The sequence below is a fragment of the Amphibalanus amphitrite genome, unplaced genomic scaffold, assembly GCF_019059575.1.
Source record: "Amphibalanus amphitrite isolate SeventyFive unplaced genomic scaffold, NRLGWU_Aamphi_draft 000120F_arrow, whole genome shotgun sequence".
Taxonomy (NCBI): domain Eukaryota; kingdom Metazoa; phylum Arthropoda; class Thecostraca; order Balanomorpha; family Balanidae; genus Amphibalanus; species Amphibalanus amphitrite.
The window spans coordinates 35,079-54,692 of NW_024881615.1; the positions used below are offsets into that span (position 1 = coordinate 35,079).

The following is a 19,614-nucleotide window of genomic DNA, read 5'->3' on the forward strand; positions in this document are numbered from 1 at the left end:
ATCGATTGTGATTTGGTTTATTACACAGCGTGCACCATACATGAATGACATCGGCAGTATTTTTGTCATGTATCCGCGTCAATGCCCGGTTCTGAATGAAAACTACACAGGAACCTCCGCTATCCTAAGTAACATCTATAACAAGTAACAATAGCACGCACGATATCAGTCAGTACCCACAGAAGTACGATTCAGGGTAACTATCCCGTGCCGATTTCCCTATTGTCTCTTGTGAGAGCGTAATTGTGTATGTTCACAGCGCGAACTGGTTATATCGGCACAAATCACGGTGCTTTGGTCGCCCCTCACAAATAGCTGGATGTCTTTGTAGACGAGCAACAATCACGTTATCTGCGATCTTGAGTCCATCTTATCGATGAAAGTTAGCCTCAAGCTTCGTTCCTGCATGACAATCGCCTTCTATAGGAGCGGTAAGAACGAGGTCATATCTACATTGACTGGTCCGTGCAGGGTTTCACGTTCATCTTCAATCGCAGGCAGCGCTCCCCTGATTCTCCGATATCTCCGGATAACCCTACCCCCAGGGTACGGCAGTTGGGGGCTGGTTCATGGCTATCGGAGACTAACCCCGGCAGCAGCCCTCGTGGCTAAGTACGAAGCTATCAGTCGTAGGAGATTCTGTGGCCACTGCACCAATGGAGTCCTTCACCTCCCTGGCAGAACCATACACCACTCTCATCGGTTGAATTTGTCATCACATTGCCGAGATCCAACTGCTTGGCCACTTACGGACCCTTCAGACATCTTACAGACCCTCCAGGTCCTTTGATTGGCTCATTTTACGTGTCAGCTCTTGCACCGGTATCCGCACTGGCTCTTTGTAGTCCGGCGGTGACGCGGCTGATCCCTGGAACTCTGCCGGGTCGTAGAAGGACAGCGCCTCGAAGTCGGCCCGGTAGAGCCGCTGCAGCTGCCGCAGCTGGTCAGCCGACAGCTGGCCGAGCAGCTGGGAGACTGTGGAGGGGCTGGGACCGGCCGCCGCCGCCCGGGCCGCCGGGCTGCGCGGGTTCGGCGCCGGCCGCCGCAGGTAGTCAGAGATACCCCACTGACGGCCCTGCGGAGAAAGGGAATCACAAAAGTCAACAAATGACGCCAGTATTGAAAGATGAACTCCCCCTCGGGGCCGGGAAGGGGACAGAGTGGTCGGGTCTCCAATGCATGGAGTGATAACGGCCGCTGTTGGATGTTCTTTGTGTACTCCGAGTTGCAGTATCATTGTTCTGCGAGCATAAGCGGCTTTTGCCAAGTCCTGTGTTACCGCCCGACTGCAATGTAGCAGTTTCCGGAGCTTGGTGTTGTCTTTGTAGAGCGTGTTGCAGTCTCTGATAATTGGTGTTAGCGGTGCATGGGGAGCTGCAGTCTCCTGTTCATACATGGTGCTACTATTTGTGTGAGGCATTGCAGTCTCCTGTGATGAGAGTTACATTTGTGTGCGATGTTGCAGTCTCCAGTTTTTTGACATTTTTGCTGGTGTTTTGTAATGGTGTTGCAATTTTTATTGTTTCAAGTGATTGTTAATGCATGCTTCCAGTTTCCAGTCGTGGGGTTACTGCTTTGCCCGTCATTGCAGTTTCCCGACGGCTGTTGACCCAGCGCATGGTTAGTAGTTTGTGCCCACGCTGCCTTCACGGCTGCATTATTGAATCTCATGACTGCCACTCATCTTCCGTAACCTGGCATCGTGAGATCGTGCCATTCAGAAGTACACGACCTCTGAGTATACCCCTGTCCCTCCCCAGCCTCCGGTCAACCCCCACGTCCCTTCCTCTCCCCGACAGTTCCTCACCAGTTCCTGCAGCTCCTCGTCCTCCGTCTCGGCCTGTATGACTAGCCGCCGGCCGGTGACCCCGCAGAGGTCACAGGTCACCGTCAGCGGTCCGAGGCCCTCCGGCAGACCGGCGTCGCCAGAGGTCAGCGCGTGCACCGCCTCGGGAAATGACGAGGTCGCCTTGGGGAACCTGAGTGGGGAGACGGTAGGTAAGAAAAACACGTCATTCAAACGGTTGGTGAATTCAGATACGAAGCCGTAGCTGAAATGGAAAACTGTATTCGTTCTTACTTCTTATCTTTAGTGATAGGTGGTAGGTAGGGAGCATACTGGTGATGCTTTGATTCACTTTTGGCGGTCCTGAAGCTTGCACCGCGTGTGACTATAATGCACACGCCAGTCCACCTTAGAATAGGTATGTGGCCGCTCGCAGGTCAGAATATGACAGATTAAGAGCACTCATGTGACTATCGTGCTCTGAATCTGGGAACGGAGAGCGCTCACTCACGGTTTCCTGAGGTAGGCTGCTGCTAGCCTCGAGTAAGGATGGCTCACGGTCACCACATGGGTCCAGTCGGCAGAGTCCAACGGGCTGCCGGAGCTGCCGTCCTTCAGTGCCTGCAGGCGGCGGGCGTCCTCCCGGCAGCGGGTTAGGTCGTCTGTAGGGGAGAGACGTAAGTCAGAGAAGAGCTCCCCTGTGGTGTGGCGGGGCGGCCCGTGTCTGCAGTGGGGGGGGGGGGGGTAGAGAAAGCATTCGCCGTCCTGTATTCAATGCAGTGGGTCAGGGCTCAGGTTTATAGGGGAAAAGTGGGTTGGGTCAGAGCTAGAGAAAGGGTCGGTGGGTCCAGTCTATAGGGAAGCGAGAGGGGCGGGGACCAGAGAACGAACGGTGTCTAGCGTCCACCTGCAGCGGGTAAGGTCTGTCGGGGAGCGGCTGAGCCACGTTGGACAATTGACCCCGGCGCCGAAACGAGTCCCTGAACGGGACATGACACGCGGGCTGATAACACAGTTGACATCTAAGTCGAAACGGTCCAGGAGGTTACATTTGAGATTAGTGATAAAACAGGTCAGCGTTTGTCGTATCACCCGCTCCATCGGCAGCACACGGCCACAACAGCACGGCCGGTCTTATAACGCGGCACGACTCGGTCATCAACTCGCTACAATAAAAACACACGTCCCGACTACACCACCTGACGCTGACCCCGCTCCATGTCCAATTTTCCCTCTCGCGTACCGTTGGGTCGCTCTCCGCAGCGGTGGCTGGGGTCGGCACGAGCCAGTCTCGTGAATGTCCTAAGCCAGAAGTGGTCACCGGTGTCCCCGTCGGCGCACGAGGCTAGTTTGTGGTGACTGGAGATCAGCAAGCCGCGGATGTTGGGGCCGGGCCGGCTGAGATGAGTGACATGAAGTGGGAACGGTCAAATAGGGTCATACGGGAACAAAAACAGGTTTATATGACAAAAAGGTGTTGACACAGACACGAAAGTCAGCAACAGTAATGATGTGAGAATTAGCCCATGGGAAACGAGAACCTAAAATCAACACAATAAAAAAGTAAACATTGTGGGCTGCACGTATTACGTAATCCACTGGTACCTAAGTATCGTCCAAGTCTTTCAAATTAACTGATCGGCGATGAGCGTAATTTCAGTGTCACTGAAATAAATCACCAGCACAGTTGCCGGACCCACCTGTGCGCCCTGGCGACACCGGCCTCCTGGCAGTAGCGCTCCACCAGCCGGCCGCGTAGGGCCCACCGGTCTGTAACGTTCCTCCGCCGGAGTTCAGCCGTGGTGACCTCCGAGAGCGGCACCTCGGCCACCGGCAGCAGCGGCGGGCCCTCCTCCTCCTCCGACAGCATGGCCAGCGGCCCGGACACCAACAGGAAACACATGGTGTAGTAGGCAGTCATGGTGAGGACGTACAGCCCCTTGTGGCGGCCGTCGCTGAAGAACATGCGGTAGATGATGATGGAGATCATGGTGAAGGAGATCTGGCGAGGTAGCGGTAGAGTGGAGAGGACAGGCGGTACGTTCGATCGGTACGCCCGATGTGGAGGATGTAAGGCTACTGGTGACCACAGTGCACAGTTAGGACTGTGGTGAACGGCTATGGGTGCCCGAGGGCCCAGTCGGCGGAGAGACGTCGGACGGCAGTCAGTGACGAAATCTTCAGTCTGCGGTCACTTCTACAACACCGTTCAGTGTTCAGGACGGCTCGTCCCAATGAGCCCGATGGATCTGGCTCCGGAGGGCTGAGCTAGTTTATCGGCATTCTTTTTCAGAGAGCTTTTATTACACCCGTAAGCTAAGAGGTCGATTCTGAGGTCAGTAAACGGTATATGAAAAGCATGCACTTTTGCAGGTCGACGCCCGACCACTCGGAGGCACGCTGCTCAGTCGGTCCGTGTATCACCAGGCACTGCCGAGTATTGACTAAATCACTGTTCACCGTCTGTCAACCAGCCGTGCACCGTCCACCTTTCACCGTGCACCGACCCCGACCGACCGACCGACCGACCGACCGCCGCTCTCCGCACCGGAGTCGCTCGGTCCACGCGCCAGGCCCGACTGACGCCGCGGACCGACCGACCGACTGACCGGCCGGCTGACCGGCTGACCGACGGTGGGCCGGTGTCGGCGCGGCGTGCACCGTCACCATCGACATCTAGTGGCCGCCGCCGACTCTTCTGCGGCTGGTGATGCTGTTCCAACCATGTTCCACCTCCCGCTCACGCTTCCGCCGTCGCGTGTTCCGCAGAGATGCACACGCCATGTGTTTTTGTTTGGGAACATGGAGGTCAAGCGGGTAGATTGGTCCGCTGCTGAGCGTAGCGACACAAGACCATCACACGTCCAACGTAAGCCATATCAGAGGACCCTTACCCTAAAGCTGGAACTTCTGGACTGAGCGTCATTCGTCCCTATCGTCATGTCTGCCGAGCGCATTGAGTCGTGCATGGTTTGAGCAATTCGTCGATCACTGAAATGCCGCTACATGATTTTATTCCCACGTTTTCTAGCCATTTCGCAGTCTGGCGGGGTCAATAAAGTTGACGTCACGAAGACACTGTGAACGTTACAACCATTCACCATGCCATTCGTGACAGTTATGATCACGAAACGCCTTCACCTCGTCGATTAGAAAGTGACGGGAAGCGGCCCACTATGGGAAGTTATCCCCCACCCACGCCGTCTATCCGGTGTATTCGCAGCGGCGGCTGCTTGGAGCTCTATCTCTCCCCCCCCCCCCCGGTCACCCTCTCCCCAGTGACCTGGATCCAGTCTCAAGGCCCGCCGCGCCGGTCGCCGATCCGGTCAGACCCGGCCGGTCGCGCAGCACGGGCGGTCACTCTGCCGTCCCCGTCCAGCCGGGCTGGTATCCCGGTCCGTGTCCCGTCCCGGTCCCAGCTCGAGGTAACGGGTCGGGTCAGTGTCGCTCCCACTGCCGGTCCCTGTCCCAGACCCGTCTAACCAGTTCGAACGGCCGCCCCGCCCACAGCAGAGCGACAGATGATTACATCAATCGGCGGCCGAAAAATAACTGCCCAGGGTCGGGGTTTCATATTATCAGTTTTCGTCACTTACCAGGATTATCGAAAAATAAATCAGCCTCAGCATTGATCTCCCTGGATGACCTTGGTAACCTTGGCGTGCGGAACCAGTAAACAAGTATAGATCAAATCCTCACTCATGTATTTAGAAAACGGTAGTCATACAGGAATGGCGATGGGTGCAGCCTGTCTGTAAGAATCTTGGGTGCAGCCAATGTTGAGTTCCTTTTTGTAAAGAGAAACAGCAGAAAAGCATGAAATGTTTGGCGCTGGTCGCATGCACAATTGGATAACACATTGGTGATAAATGGGTGAATGGTGCAGCTCACAAATCAATTAACATCTCGCATTACTAAAAGTTTGATAAAGTTTGCAAACACACTCACACACGGGTGAATGTCACTATATGCAGGTGCACGCCCCCAATCCCAGGAAGAGCATGCTGCGAAAGGCAATCCACGGCTTTAGACTAATCAATAACTGAACAGGGCCAAACGGGTGTCGAGACAAATTCCGACATCCATTAAAGGGACCCTCCCACCTTCAAAAAAGTTAATGAATTGGCACGAAAGTGATGTCGCTCGGTTCAGAAAGAGCGAAAACGAATATCTACCAAATTTCATCGAAAAATATTCACCGGTTTTCAAGATATTAGACTTTTACTTTTGTTTACTTTTTGGGATCTCCGCTGTTCCTAGCGACTTTATTTGAAAGTGCGGCATTTGTTGCGCGCAAAGCAGCATATACCACCGCGTGCTACCAAACGTTTTAGTAAAAGATTTAAAAATCGTTAGATCTCCGCTGACGTCACAAATTCTAAGGGGGCATACCAATGCACTAGCCCCTTAGAATCCGAAAACTGCAAGTTTGAAATTACATATCTCCGAATTAAAGCATTTGTCGATGTTGTGAGTGCCCAAACCGGTATTTGCAGGCCATGGCCACCAATTTGGCTATCTCAACTCAAAACTAATGTTAAGGTGGGAGTGTCCCTTTAAGGTGGTCATTCACATCGCCATTACAGCATAAAATTTACCATGTTTTGTCGCTTCTATGGCTGATATTGTGTTCACGTATGACGTAAGCGTCCCCTGTCAGCCCATCCATAACGGGCAATATAATAAATACTGTCCAGAAAGCCCAGCACCAAATGCCAACGGAGAAGTAACAACTGCGGTCACTTCACGTCAGTGCGACAAACACACAGCAATACAAAAGGGACACTTCATAACTCTGGAATTCTAAGGCAGTAGTTCATCAGTGCGTACATTTTATCAAACAGCATCATCGAATACCACAATTTCTAATGTCCGTTCCACTGAGATACATGCCATGACCACGACACACCCTCCAACGTTCACGTGTTGGAGCAGCTGTAATGATCATGTGGTATTTAAATAATAAACACTTCACACAAAACCCACCTCTTCCCGTCACACTGCAGCACACGGACGGTAACACAACGAATAGACACAACCCAAACAAACGACCATCGTAAAATCATCACACTTAAGCCGGACCTCATCAGCTGAGGATAAAATACACCGCTCGGATGCATCCAAAAGAAATATACCTACGTGCGCTTTTCGGGACATAGGGATTGGGGAATTATTCTCCAATATCGTCTAGTTAACCAGTAAATATGCAAAACTCCTAAAATACGCGTTTCAGTGAGGAATAAGAGTTTAGGCTGATTATTTTTATCATGGTGAAGTACCGTTTAGGCGTTTACCGTACTCATCCAGATATATGTATACGTGAAGTAACCACAATCGTAAGTAATCTAAAGCTAATAACGGAAAAAAATATCAAAACGCTAAGCGGGTATCCACAATAAATAAGAAGTAGCTGGTAAAGCATGACAAACATGGCTTTTGATGCCCATTTCAAAGCTGCTCTTTTGAACGAATCGCAGAACAATTGGACCTCGTCCTTACTACACCATATTTGTCACACACTGGCTTCCTCTGATAATCCTACGATGGCATTTGACGGTGCTTGCCACCATACGTCACCAAACGTCCTTCGGTTCTGTCTGAGCGCCTTCAGTCATCCCTCAGTACCCACAGGCCCGGGACATCACAGAATTCGGGACCGGGGGCTGTGTATGTCCTCTAACGGTGTACCCTAGTCCGCACTCCCACCGACCCGCTGCGATCGATGTCATCAGCGGGGCACGCCGGGTCAATCCAGCACTCCCTGGCGACCCGGCCGACCGGTCCTAGTGCCCCAAAAACCTGATCAGCAGCAGGCCCACCCACTGTACGGTGACCTGTGTACTGCAGTCAGGTTCCGGTGGTACGGTAGCGTAGACAGCTTTTTCCGTCAACACTTGTGCGTTGGATGCACGCGGAGCGGGGCGACCGCCGCGGCATAGCGACCTATTTTCACTCGGTGTCCGGTCAGTCCCGTTCCACCAGCACAGTACACTGCCAGTGTCGGGCAACCTGAATCGCTCAGTTCTATTTTCACATCAGTATTTTCACTAACTGAGCGTTGCACTTTCGCACTTAGCTTGCGCAAAAGAGTGGTCTATTCCTCTGCATTTAGCGACTAGTGACGGCTCGGTCAGCGTTGCTTGCCTAGTTCTATTTTCTTTTGTATGGCACGCACTGAGTGGAAGATGGCGGCGTCTAGCAGGCTAGCCACGGTGAACACGCCGCCCACGATGGCGCACAGGTTGGTGGCGAAGTGGCCCACCGACCTGCCGGCAGCACACACCGCGCTCAGCTCACTACGCTCAGACCATACAACGCTCAGATCACACACCGCTCAGATCTAACCGCTCAGCAAGGCACGTTTCGCTCAAACCACATGCACTCGGCACTGCCCAGACTGGGCGGCTCTCACAGGGCGTGAAAAACATGAGGTACGCAGATTCAATCCAGGTGATCTGTTTAGCTGAACACACACAGCAAAAAGTCTTGCTAGTCCAGCGGACCATTCAAACTGACTTACTTGACTCTTTCGGTGTATTTCACCATGAGCGGTGCGAACTCGTACGAGAAGAACACGCCGGGGGCGGAGCTGCCGTCCGAAAACTCGTTCAGAGCCTGCAATAAACCACACATGATACGTCAGTGAGATAGCACCTGAGCTACCTACTCACTACTCAGCCTCCTGTGTGGAAAGGACATCGCACGGAACTGAAATGAACTATCGCTTCGTTTCTCCCTTTCATGTTCGCTATAACTTTACCCGTAATCCTACGCATCACTCATATTCAAACCCCAGCTGACTTTGAAGCTCACAGTCCCCCAGCTATTTCTATCCTACATTTTGCCCTCACACTAATGCCGCCCCTCTCCTCCCTCCAGCCGCCCCTCCGCACGCGTCCCACCGCGGCAGTTCCAAGGCCCTGGTCCGTACTCACCTGGTGGTAGCGGGTGACGGAGAACTGGTTGGTGAACAGCGTGAACTCGTCTCGCCTCTGCCACATGGTCGGCACAATCTTCACAAAGTACTTGTACATGGTGCCGCCTGGCCGGGAGAGAGGAACGAAATCAGATAGGTAACTAGTGACCACCGCTATGTTTATTATTTACACATCTTAGCTAATGTGCAATAAAGTAAAATAGGAGCGAGATAACCTGTTTCCAGTAACCAGTCCCTGTTGCCCCCACCCCACCGCGGGGTCGCCATCCATAGCACGGCATAGACAGCTGTGGTGTCCACTAGCCACATACGCAGGCGTGGTCAATGACGTAGTCTTTGAATGGAAATATGGATGCCACAGCCTAGGCCCTAGTGCCTACTTCGGGCTCGCTCAGGGAACCGCGGTGGAAGTGTGGAACCACCTCCTGCAAAATCGTTGGGCTCGTCCGGGATTTGAACCCGGGACCTCTCGCACCCGAAGCGAGAATCATACCCCTAGACCAACGAGCCGGTGCAGGGAACGTCCAAATAGCGCTTCTAACCATACATGAGCAGCTGACATTAACCACAAAAATAAAAATGTGATGCAGAGGGGTAATATTTATCATGACTGTTCAAAAATAAAAACGAAGTATAAAATTTGGCTTGCTATATATCACCACCTTTTAAAGAAGACATCGAAATTCGAAAAGCAGAAACAGGCGGCGCCTACGCAACATGGCGGCGCCCATACCAATACGGCGCAGTTTTCGCCGCACGCGCACGAGCTGACACCGGTGATAAGTGATAAGCGCTGGGAAATCGCCTAAGTTGAAGTACAAAACACTTTTAGAACTGCTAGATTGTTGCAAACGTAAGAATTAAATTTACGGTCAAATAGTAGTGGGCAGTGGGCTCATAGCAATGTGGATGTGCCACCTCACTACATCAACATGGAAGGCGGACCTCTGATAGTCACTTTGTTGGCAGGAAAACACAAATTACTTTCTGGCTAAGAGGGTTTAGTAACCATCTAGCCTTATTGCAATTATCTGTCATGTCACTGTGTCAGATAAAAGCCATGCACTGAAATCAAAGTGTTACTTGTATTAGATCTCTGTTTAGCTGAATTAGATAGGTATGCATGCATCATTTTTTTTTCATATTTGTCAAGACAGCCAAAGGGATCATGTTCTTCATTCACATATTCATATGACATGTTTCAGGCCACAATGCCGATCCCTGCTGGATATGGGGCCCAGGGGCCAAGCTGTTTTGACAAGATGAAGATGGGATTTGGCATTGGATTTTGTGTCGGAATGGCAAGTGGTGCGCTATTTGGAGGATTCTCTGCCCTGAGGTTAGTGACAGACAAGCAGGATAAATAGTGGGAGCATTGTTTGATATTATGAAAAACAAATAATTAGGATTAACACCTTATAAATCTTAAAATTGTGAATGAAACAAATGTCAACCAATAAATGCATCTCTTATCAAACAATAGGAAGAATAACATTGTTTACAGCCCAGATGGAGTCTAGTAGAAAAAACCCACACAAATCAGAGAGACTTATCTGCTCAGCTGGCCAATGATAAGATTCCAAACCAAGGATCTTTGATTTCTCTTACATCTAATGGTGATTGCCTGCTTTATGTTATGTGGCAGTGGTTGCATCACAAGCCAGATAGGCTTGAAAATGGGGCAGTCTATCTCTGATTGTGTCAACCGCTTATAGTCCACACAACTCTGAACGATGCCTTCCATTCTAGAGTTTGCACACGAGGGGTAAACAGTCGGGACCCGCATAACATGATTCACTTTGCATGGGCCAAGGAATCAGTTCATTAAAAAAATTGAATATTTCATAAAAATGCACAATACTCATCATACTGCCATGACATGATTTGGGAAGGCGTGACCCCACCAAGCTAGATAAACGTTATACCAAAAACCAGATTGATTAACCCATTGTATCTGCTTCAGGTACGGGCTGCGAGGCCGGGAGCTTATCAACAACGTGGGCAAGGTGATGTTGCAGGGAGGCGGCACGTTCGGCACCTTCATGGCGATAGGCACGGGCATTCGGTGTTGACCATGTCGCCCCTTCTTCGCCATGCTGTCTCGCGAGTGTTTAGTGTGATACCGGGAATTCAAATGGCCACTTGAAATCCCGTACTGAATCATATGTATGGTATCCTCAGCCACCTCATATGGTTATTGCAATGGGTTGAGCAGGAAACGCTGTTTTGTAGTGTGCATTGTGTAATAAAATAACCACAGTATATCAACAGTCTTGTTTGTCTCTCGCCTGTCAACATAGCATAACGCAACTGTACGCCCGTCTCTATTTTCACGCTTCCACCTTCGCTTAATACCAATCAGCTTTTAATACCTGCTCTATGTAACAACTAACAAAATCAAGACTACACGCCACATCGACAGCTTCTGGCTGAAAGGACGGTAACCGTCTGCCCGTAGCGCGTGCGGCGCGCCGCTCACTGACATCTCACCTTTCTCGGCGACCGATTGCAGTCCGTCCAGCGGGTTGGTCCTGCCCGGCACGTTCTGGCCAAACGACAGGTGACGGATCGTGTGCGTCAGGTTGAACTCGCGCGCCGAGAACGGCTGCATGTCGTGCACTGAAACGGGCGATCGTAGAACGTAGTCGTTGGGTTAATGCATGCGGTACTGCCGCTGGTTGAAAGCACGATGATCGTTTAGCACAATTAACGATCGTAAACAAGCATGAAATAATGTTTTTGAAACCGACATCGGCGAGCATTTAGTTTTGGCTGATACAAAAGTAAAATAGGCCCGACATTCCCTGATAAATGGTACACCTTTTTGATAAAATCGTTCAGAAGTAGTAAAATTTAGGTCCATGACCAATTGAGGCAATTCATTAATCGAACTCGATCAACGATGCGCTAAAAGGGAAGGTCCCGTACCGTGAATGTGTCCGTGCTGGTAGCTGCGTCCGGGTGAAATGTGAAAGTTGCCCCCAACCTGCGGCACACATACACAGGGCAAGTATGTTATCTGAGTCCATCCAAATGCCACCGACACGTTTGGGAAACAGTGTGCTGTCTCAGCAGTCAGCAGTGTTTACAAGCGATGAAGCATTGATGAAATCTTGCACAATTTGTAGCAATTACAATAGGATAATCACGAACAACGTTATGTCCACAAGAGCAGATTCAGCCAAGCCACAATGCAGCTCAAGCTCAGCTGACCACTCCCACTCAGATATCCATGCTGGGTCGGGTCACTCACCCTGTTGACCTCTAGGTAGCCGTAGATCTGACAGCCCTCCTGCAGGGCCTTCAGGTCGGCGTCGTTCAGCTTCAGCCCCTTACACTGGTCGATGCTGTTCGGGCTGGGCATCGCCCAGCCCTTCTTCATGTAGGCGTCGCGCACCTCCATACACGTGTTACAGCACCTGACAGGGACGGTCGATACAGCCGTGAAATTATCGCTCTACCAAAGTGGCTGACTACACTCGAAATTGGTTCTACCGACTCTACAACTAGTACCAAGTTCATTCACGTCAAACATTGCGAGATTCAGAAGAGCTATGTCTTCCCACCGCTTGTGGTAATCACTGGCAGTATCTACGGAAAACGTAAGGTGAACAAATGAATACGGCTTATGAGTCAAAACACTTACTAAATTGCCGACATCATCTCATAAATTGTACATGCAAGACGACGATTCAGCATCTGACGAGGGTATTTTTCATGGATAAGCTAGATGAAATTCATGGATTGTCATGGATCGATGAAAGAGATACCGCGGAAGGGTAAGGGAAGGGAAGAAAAGGACAAGACAAAATCCCCCAACCCAGCTATCAGTCTCTTACTTGCGCTCGTCGGTCTCCGCGCCGTAGCAGCTGAGACACTCGTCCTTCTTGGCGACGGCCACGTCAGTGGTGGTGTTGGCCTTCTGAGTAGCCGCCGAGCCCAGCTCTGTGGACCACGAGGAAAATCACGCGGTTATACTAGCTCATGAATCCATTGCTAGTTATCGAAAATCAGCTGACTGGGGCGCCATCTACGGAAACGAAAGTGTAGACTATCGTCACAATGCATGGCTACATGGAGACTTACTGTGTTCTTTCTCTGGATCTTCGATAGGTTTTCCTTCGAGGTCCAGTTTACGCTTGAATATGTTATGCTCGACATTAACTTGTGATTCTCCTGAAGAATCCATTGCATCGATGGAAACATCTGGAACATCAAGAATAGGTAGATCAGCAACAAACTCATGATAACCTGGAAATGCACACAGAGCAAAAGCTTGACACCAAGAATTTCTGACACTTGTATACATTTATACAAGCCTGACAACCGACTTTGGTTTACAACACAACTGAAACTCACAGTTGCAGCCTATGTTGTGAAAGATGACGTCCACGTTGATTTTCAGTTTCTCGCCGCGCGTGGTGTCCACCAGAAGCTCCTCGTCCTGCTCCACGGCCATGAAGTCGCGGACCTCCGAGATGAACAGCAGCAGGATGATGATGCCGCTGATCAGAGTCACTGCGAATATGGACACGCTCTGTTAGCCTGGGTTTGTCCTGACTATGACACAGGCGAGAGAATATAGCGAGAGCGAGAATTCATAAGGGCTGCAGAGTCAACTAATCTACAGTGACCTTGAAACCCTTCACAGCGTTTTCTTTTCGACGTACGAGTTCACCAACACTTTCACAGGACTACGCCGACCTTTGAGTGCCTGATGCTGAGGTGTGAGAGGGCCCACATTGGCCTGAGAGCACTGGAGGCTTTGATTATCAGTTTGACGCACAGGCGGTCTGACCCCTACAATATCCACAGCCCACAGGATCTCGAACAAGACTGACCATGACAAGCTGCTTTGAGTTTCTAAGTAATATTGTTATAAACTTAAACCATGTAACATGGCTGTTAAAAACGAACCTAAAATATCAATAAGCAAGCTAAGAGCATGACTTTAAGCCAATAAATATAAACTACAACCTAGAGTCGGTATGCTTTGGCTGACTCTGATTCCAGCCAAAACAGTCAGCTCTGACCATTCAGGAACAAAATAGTGCACAAGTAGCTGACAGAAGTTTACAAAAACAACTTACCTGAGGCACCACCACATGTTTTGATTCTGAAATCCTCAAGTGGCTTTGGATAAGCATCAAAGTTTCTTAGTTTATCTAAAAATGATTTCACACTCATTTTGTGCTTGCAAGCCAATTCCTGTTGCAACTCTGAAATAGTGTCAGCAATTATGTTTGTCAGTTCTGACGTGTCGGCCGGCCGGCTGCTGTGGCGAAGGGGAGGCAGACACGCCGGAACACATTCTGCTCCGCTGCCCAGCATTGATACAACTATGCCTACGGCACCTAGGCAACATATACCCGAGGGAGGAGGAAGCCCGGAGCAGCGGCGTGGTGGCGGCCCTGGAGCCGCCGCGAGGTACCTCCAGAGCCGTGAGGCTACGTAGCGGCCCTGCTACGTGGGGTCTCAACAACAACAATAACAACAACAGCATGTGTGACAGGGTACAGGCGAGGCCGGGATTCGGGATGCCGTGCATCTCATTGGCCCAGTGTCGGCCCAGTTGCGCCTTGAACTGAGCAACCGATGTGGCTGACACTACTGTGGACGGCAGGGCGTCCCAGTCGTTGACGATTCTTGTGCTGAATGCATTTCTCAATGTCATGTTTCTCATGTATCCCATTATCGCAAAAGAATTCAGAATTCTGAACTTTCTTGCGATAACGTGATATCGCAATATCGAAAAATCGCACTGGAAAACCGCGTAGTGGAGCCTAGGCTTAACAGCTGTCGGCGTACCGTAATATTCTATAGGTAATTATTAGGTAGATGGCATTGAGTAATAAAACCTGCAGGCCCTGAACAGGAGCAGCTGAGGGCTTCAGTCAGCAGTCCATACATTCTAAAAAAAATTACAGCAGTTCCCTGTAAGGAAGGATGCTAGGACAATTGACCGAGGACTGCATTACAGTAGTAGCTGCGGTTCCCTGTACCCATCTCATGAGATTAAAAGATCTAATACTTCATTATCTTGTCCCTGTATGCTGTTTTCTTTTGTTTTGTTGGGCTAGTCCCTTTCGGTCTGACAAGACCATTTCGGAGTTGGAAGGATGATAGGAATTAGGGAGGGACATTGGCTTGGGCAGGCAACCTAGTGAGTCCCTGGGGCTGAGCCCACCCCAAAGGACAGGCCAACCAGCCGCCTACAGTACTCACTATGGAGACTGCTGGCCGCGCTCACCGAGGGGGGCCAGCCAGTGACCATGCAGTGGGTCCCCGCACACTGCGGGCTCCCCGGCAATGAGCGAGCGGACGCTCTCGCCCGCGAGGCCAGCGCCCTACCCCAACATGACACTCCGATCGACGTTGGCACGATATGCAAGGCCGTCGCACCAGACGCTGCGCGCGCCTGGCAGCGGAGCTGGCCGGACGGCTGGTATCGTTCGATATGGGCCGACCGCCGTCCCGGCTCCGTCCTCGAGGCCGACCGTGCCGTCGCGGTTGACATTCACCAGCTCTGAGCAGGACACTTGAGTGGCTCGACGCAGTACCTGCACCGCATCGGCCGCCGTCCCGAGGCCGACTGCCCGCAGTGTAATGACGTGGATGCCCTGCCGCCCGATGCCGCGTCTGCCGTGAAGAGGCGGACACTCCACGACACGTCCTGCTCCGATGCCCGGCGCTGGCAGGCCGCCGCCTGCGGCGCCTGGGTAATATACACCTGGAAGCGTCTATGGCGAGGGACGATGGCGCGGTGGCGGCCTTGGCTGCCGGCTACCGCGCTCAATTGAGCCTCATCGGCTACGCCCCCTTGAGGGCTGGAGAGAGAAACGACGACGATGAAGTACTCACTACACACAGCTACGGGTGTGCTCCCCAAGGGAGCGGCCCGCATGAGATAAAGTTGCCTGTCTAGCCCGGACTGAGGGTTGCGGAGTGAAGGAGAAGGAGTTGAATTGAACCAAGGCCATCTATAGAAGGTAGTCACTTCCCCACCAACCATGTCTCATGTCTCTGTACCTTCCCGACTGCGCTAATCATGACAGGTGTCTGGTACAGTATGCGGACGACACACAGTTGGCGGTGATGGGAAGCCCTCGTGATGCAGCAGCGATAGTTCAGAGTCTAGAACAGGATTTAGCGGCTCTTTCAGTCTGGTTCCAGAAAAACGGTTTAAAAGTGAACGCTAACAAAACGCAACTAATAACATTGGGTACCAAGCAAAATCTCCGTCAGTTACCGCCAATAGAAGTTGAATTTATGGGTGCTAAGGTTACGGGATCCCTCACTGTTCGAAACTTGGGGGTCACGTTTGATCAGAGTCTGTCTTTCTCAGATCACGTGACCGATGTCGTACGGCGTGGCACTGGTATCCTGAGCGGTTTAAGCCACAGTAGACACTCGCTGCCCAGGGACACACTGACAATACTGGTGCAGGCTCTGGCGGTGTCTATTGTCCGGTATTGTATCAGTGTCTATGGCTGCTGCGGTGTGACCCAGCTGTCCAGAGTTCAGAAGCTACTGAACTTCGGTGCTCGGGTGGTGTCTGGCCGACGTAGGTATGACCATGTCAGCGATGTCATGAAGACCCTGAAGTGGCTCTCTGCTGAGAACTTGTGGCGGTTTCATTCGGTGACTCTGCTCAAGAGAATGCTAGCTACGGGACAGCCTGAGTCGCTGCGTGAAGGCATTGTTACCCGCCGCAGTGTTCATGGTAGGGAGACCCGCCAAGCTGACTTTTTCGAGACCCCAGCGATCCGCACAGAGTCAGGCCGCCGACGGTTTCTTTATTCAGCCGTGACAACATACAACTCACTGCCACCAGCCGTGCGAGGCCTGGGGCCGCGGCAGTTCAAAGCCCAGTACCGAGCACTGCTACTCCGAGAGCAGTATGGCGATGAGGACCCGTGAGTGTGTTTTGTATGCGTGTGCTAAGAGCGAATGTTTTATCCATCACATCTTCCAAATGACATGACGCCCGGAATAGCCGTTCTCGAATGGATGGGTTTGTCGCGACGTGAAATAAATAAATAAATAATAAATAAAACCAATCAGGGTATCGGTAACCCTGGCGTCACCGGTAATGTTTTTGTTCAAGGTTAAGGTTTCCTGTATTACGCCGCCGTGCCAGGCCGAAGCATGCTTTGACGTCACTGGAAGAGAAGATAACGTACCACGCTATCAGTATCAACTGAGAAACAGACTCAGACCGACTCAGGCAGACTCAAACTGACTCGACCGACTCAAACCGATTCAGATCGACTCAGACCGACTCAAACTAACTCAGACCGACTCAACCGACTCAAATCGATTCCGATCGACTCAAATCGATTCCGATCGACTCAGACAGACTCAGAACGACTTAGAGAGACTAAGGCAGACTCAAACCGACTCAGGCAGACTCAGACCGATTCAGAAAGACTCAGACTGACTCAGACCGACTCAAATCGATTCCGATACTCAGACAGACTCAGAACGACTCAAACCGACTCAGGCAGACTCAAACTGACTCGACCGACTCAAACCGATTCAGATCGACTCAGACCGACACAGATAGACTCAGAACGACTCAGACTGACTCAGATCGACTTACCGACTCAAATCGATTCCAATCGACTCAGACAGACTCGGAACGACTCAAACAGACTCAGGCAGACTCAAACTGACTCGACCGACTCAAACCGATTCAGATCGACTCAGATTGATTCAGCTAGACGACTCAGAACAACTCAAACTGACTCACATCGAATCAACCGACTCAAATCGATTCCGATCGACTCATACAGACTCATGAAGACTCAAACCGACTCAACCGACTCAAACCGATTTAGACCGACTCAGACAGACCCATCAGTTTGACCTGAATCATCAGGCCCGAATCGGTTTGAGTCGGTCGAGTCAGTTTGAGTGTGCCTGAGTCGGTTTGAGTTGTCTGAGGCTGTCTGAGTCGTTCTGAGTTTGTCTGAGTCGACCAGAATCGATTTGAGTTGGTTGAGTCGGTCTGAGTCAGTTTGAGTCGTTCTGAGTCTATCTGAGTCGATCTGAATCAGTCTGAGTCTACCTGAGTCAGTTTGAGTCTGCCTGAGCTGGTTTGAGTCTGCCTGAGTCTGTCTGAGTCGATCAGAATCAATTTGAGTTGGTTGAGTCGGTCTGAGTCATTTTGATTCGTTCTGAGTCAATCTGAGTCAGTCTGAGTCTGCCCGAATCAGTTTGAGTCTGCCTGAGTCTGTTTGAGTCGATTGGAATCGATTTGAGTTGATCGATTTGAGTCGGTTGAGCCGGTCTGGGTTTGTTTGAATCAGTCTGCGTCGATCTGAATCGGTTTGAGTCGGTCGAGTCAGTTTGAGTCTGCCTGAGTTTATGTAGGGGATGCAGCTACAATGCCACTTAACAGTAACCTGACACACAAACTCATGCTATGTTTAAATCATTGTTCAATATATTTTTGGATATTGATATCGCATCATTTTAATCAATAAAAATATTACAATATTTTTTTTACGTTAAGCCTCATTCCAGAAATGTTTTATAAAAATGGCAGCCAGAGTCAAGAAATGAAGCAGTTGTGAGACACTATTGTCCCGAGGCCACTTAAGTATAAAATCAAAAGTAGAGTGACATGGGGCAGGCCCGATTTGAAGGACGCCGGTGAAAACAGGGCGCCGGAAGGCATATTAGTCACGTGACATTTGGAACTTCTCCCGCTCAATGTGCCTTCCATATGCCAAATGTCACGTGTAAATTTAACGAACCTTGATCAAATCGCCCCAGGCGCCCTGTTTTCACCGTCGTCCGATTTGAACCCTCAAATCAATATCAATTGATATACGGCCTTGATTTGAACGTCCTGAGGAATGGGAGGATGAAAACGACGGACGGGCGTGCCTTGTATGCTCAATGCCCAGCGCCTTTATGCAAAAAGTACACAGATTTAGGAGGCTGAAAAAATAACAGGATTATTTACACCATAAAGTAGATCAAACTAACAACAAACAATGCAAATAAAATGGTAGACTTGCGAAACTCGTTCGAGCGTATTTACCAGCCCGTGATTTACTGTCGTCTTTTCTTGACCACAGTCTTTTATTGGTCAATGAAGCAGTTGCTTTGGCCGTTACTATGGAAATTTGAAGCCAACATCAGCAGAACGAAGGCTGCTAAACAGATGTGCAAAGCTAATTCGACCTTTAAATGTCACAAATGCGCAGTAAATGTAGGAAACAAGAGAATATTTGTTATTAAAAATCGGTATTTTACACAGGGGAGCAATGCCGCTTGAACCCTATTGGCCGTAGTGTCTAACGGTGGCGGCCATATTGCGCAGACCAAGAAACGGCTGCCGCCTGTGTTGAGGAATAGGGAATTCGGGACCTCGATTTACGCTTGCGGCCGCCGCATCCGTTACGTTCAAGTTACGTAGATACGGAACCCGGCATCTTACGCAGAATTGAGTGGGGAACACGATCGTATCTTCAGAATTCCTCAAATTCACTCGCCGGACCTACATTTGCCCCGGCCGAGGGGGTTGATTGAACCCACCTCGCTAATGCGCCGCTAATTAAACTAGAATTAAGCGTTAAATTGGTCGTTTGCGACAAAGGATAATGCAGAGTGACTGGTAGGAACCCACTGTAAAGGTCCCGGGTCAACCAGTGACCTCTGAGGTCAGGTCAAGTGATCTAAGGCACGGGTTCGGTTTTTGGTAAATAACTTCGCCAAAATTGGCCGTAGAACCGCGATTTTGGCATCATCGTGTTCAGCTAGCTCAGGCGCATCGAGTGATATACTTTTTGTTCCGGTCAGGTCAACTTAGGGTGTTGACCTCAGGTCAAGGTCAGGTCAGCACCCCCAGGTCACGAAGTTGGTCGAAAGAGGTCATGTC

The 19,614-nt window shown here is 50.7% G+C and overlaps 2 protein-coding genes, 1 long non-coding RNA gene and 1 other non-coding gene across 7 annotated transcripts; 1 reads left to right on the forward strand and 3 right to left on the reverse strand.

Annotated features, from left to right (window-relative positions):
• Positions 1-5,043, reverse strand: LOC122381410. The gene is made up of 5 exons (XM_043365528.1): positions 3,487-5,043; positions 3,030-3,184; positions 2,298-2,448; positions 1,808-1,979; positions 1-1,075 (listed from the first exon to the last, which is right to left on the reverse strand). Exons 1-5 carry the CDS (start codon positions 3,774-3,776, stop codon positions 767-769), a joined length of 1,077 nt encoding a protein of 358 aa, XP_043221463.1. The 5' UTR covers positions 3,777-5,043; the 3' UTR covers positions 1-766.
• A 430-nt stretch (positions 5,044-5,473) lies between these two features.
• LOC122381413 (endoplasmic reticulum-Golgi intermediate compartment protein 3-like) lies at positions 5,474-18,912 on the reverse strand. 4 transcript variants are annotated; one of them, XM_043365536.1, is made up of 11 exons: positions 18,775-18,912; positions 13,814-13,942; positions 13,083-13,241; positions 12,810-12,929; positions 12,563-12,668; positions 11,977-12,142; positions 11,652-11,709; positions 11,214-11,342; positions 8,722-8,828; positions 8,307-8,401; positions 5,474-8,052 (listed from the first exon to the last, which is right to left on the reverse strand). In XM_043365536.1, exons 2-11 carry the CDS (start codon positions 13,908-13,910, stop codon positions 7,917-7,919), a joined length of 1,173 nt encoding a protein of 390 aa, XP_043221471.1. In that variant the 5' UTR covers positions 13,911-13,942; positions 18,775-18,912; the 3' UTR covers positions 5,474-7,916. The 4 variants fall into 4 exon arrangements, with proteins under 4 accessions (XP_043221471.1, XP_043221468.1, XP_043221469.1 ...); XM_043365533.1 differs by lacking the exon at positions 18,775-18,912 and adding an exon at positions 18,727-18,739; XM_043365534.1 differs by lacking the exon at positions 18,775-18,912 and adding an exon at positions 18,618-18,629.
• Trnap-cgg lies at positions 9,162-9,233 on the reverse strand. Its single transcript has one exon. It is a non-coding gene; the product is annotated as a tRNA-Pro (tRNA).
• LOC122381415 lies at positions 9,455-10,991 on the forward strand. The gene is made up of 3 exons (XR_006256524.1): positions 9,455-9,576; positions 9,929-10,062; positions 10,687-10,991. It is a non-coding gene; the product is annotated as an uncharacterized LOC122381415 (long non-coding RNA).
• Positions 18,913-19,614: the final 702 nt, after the last annotated feature.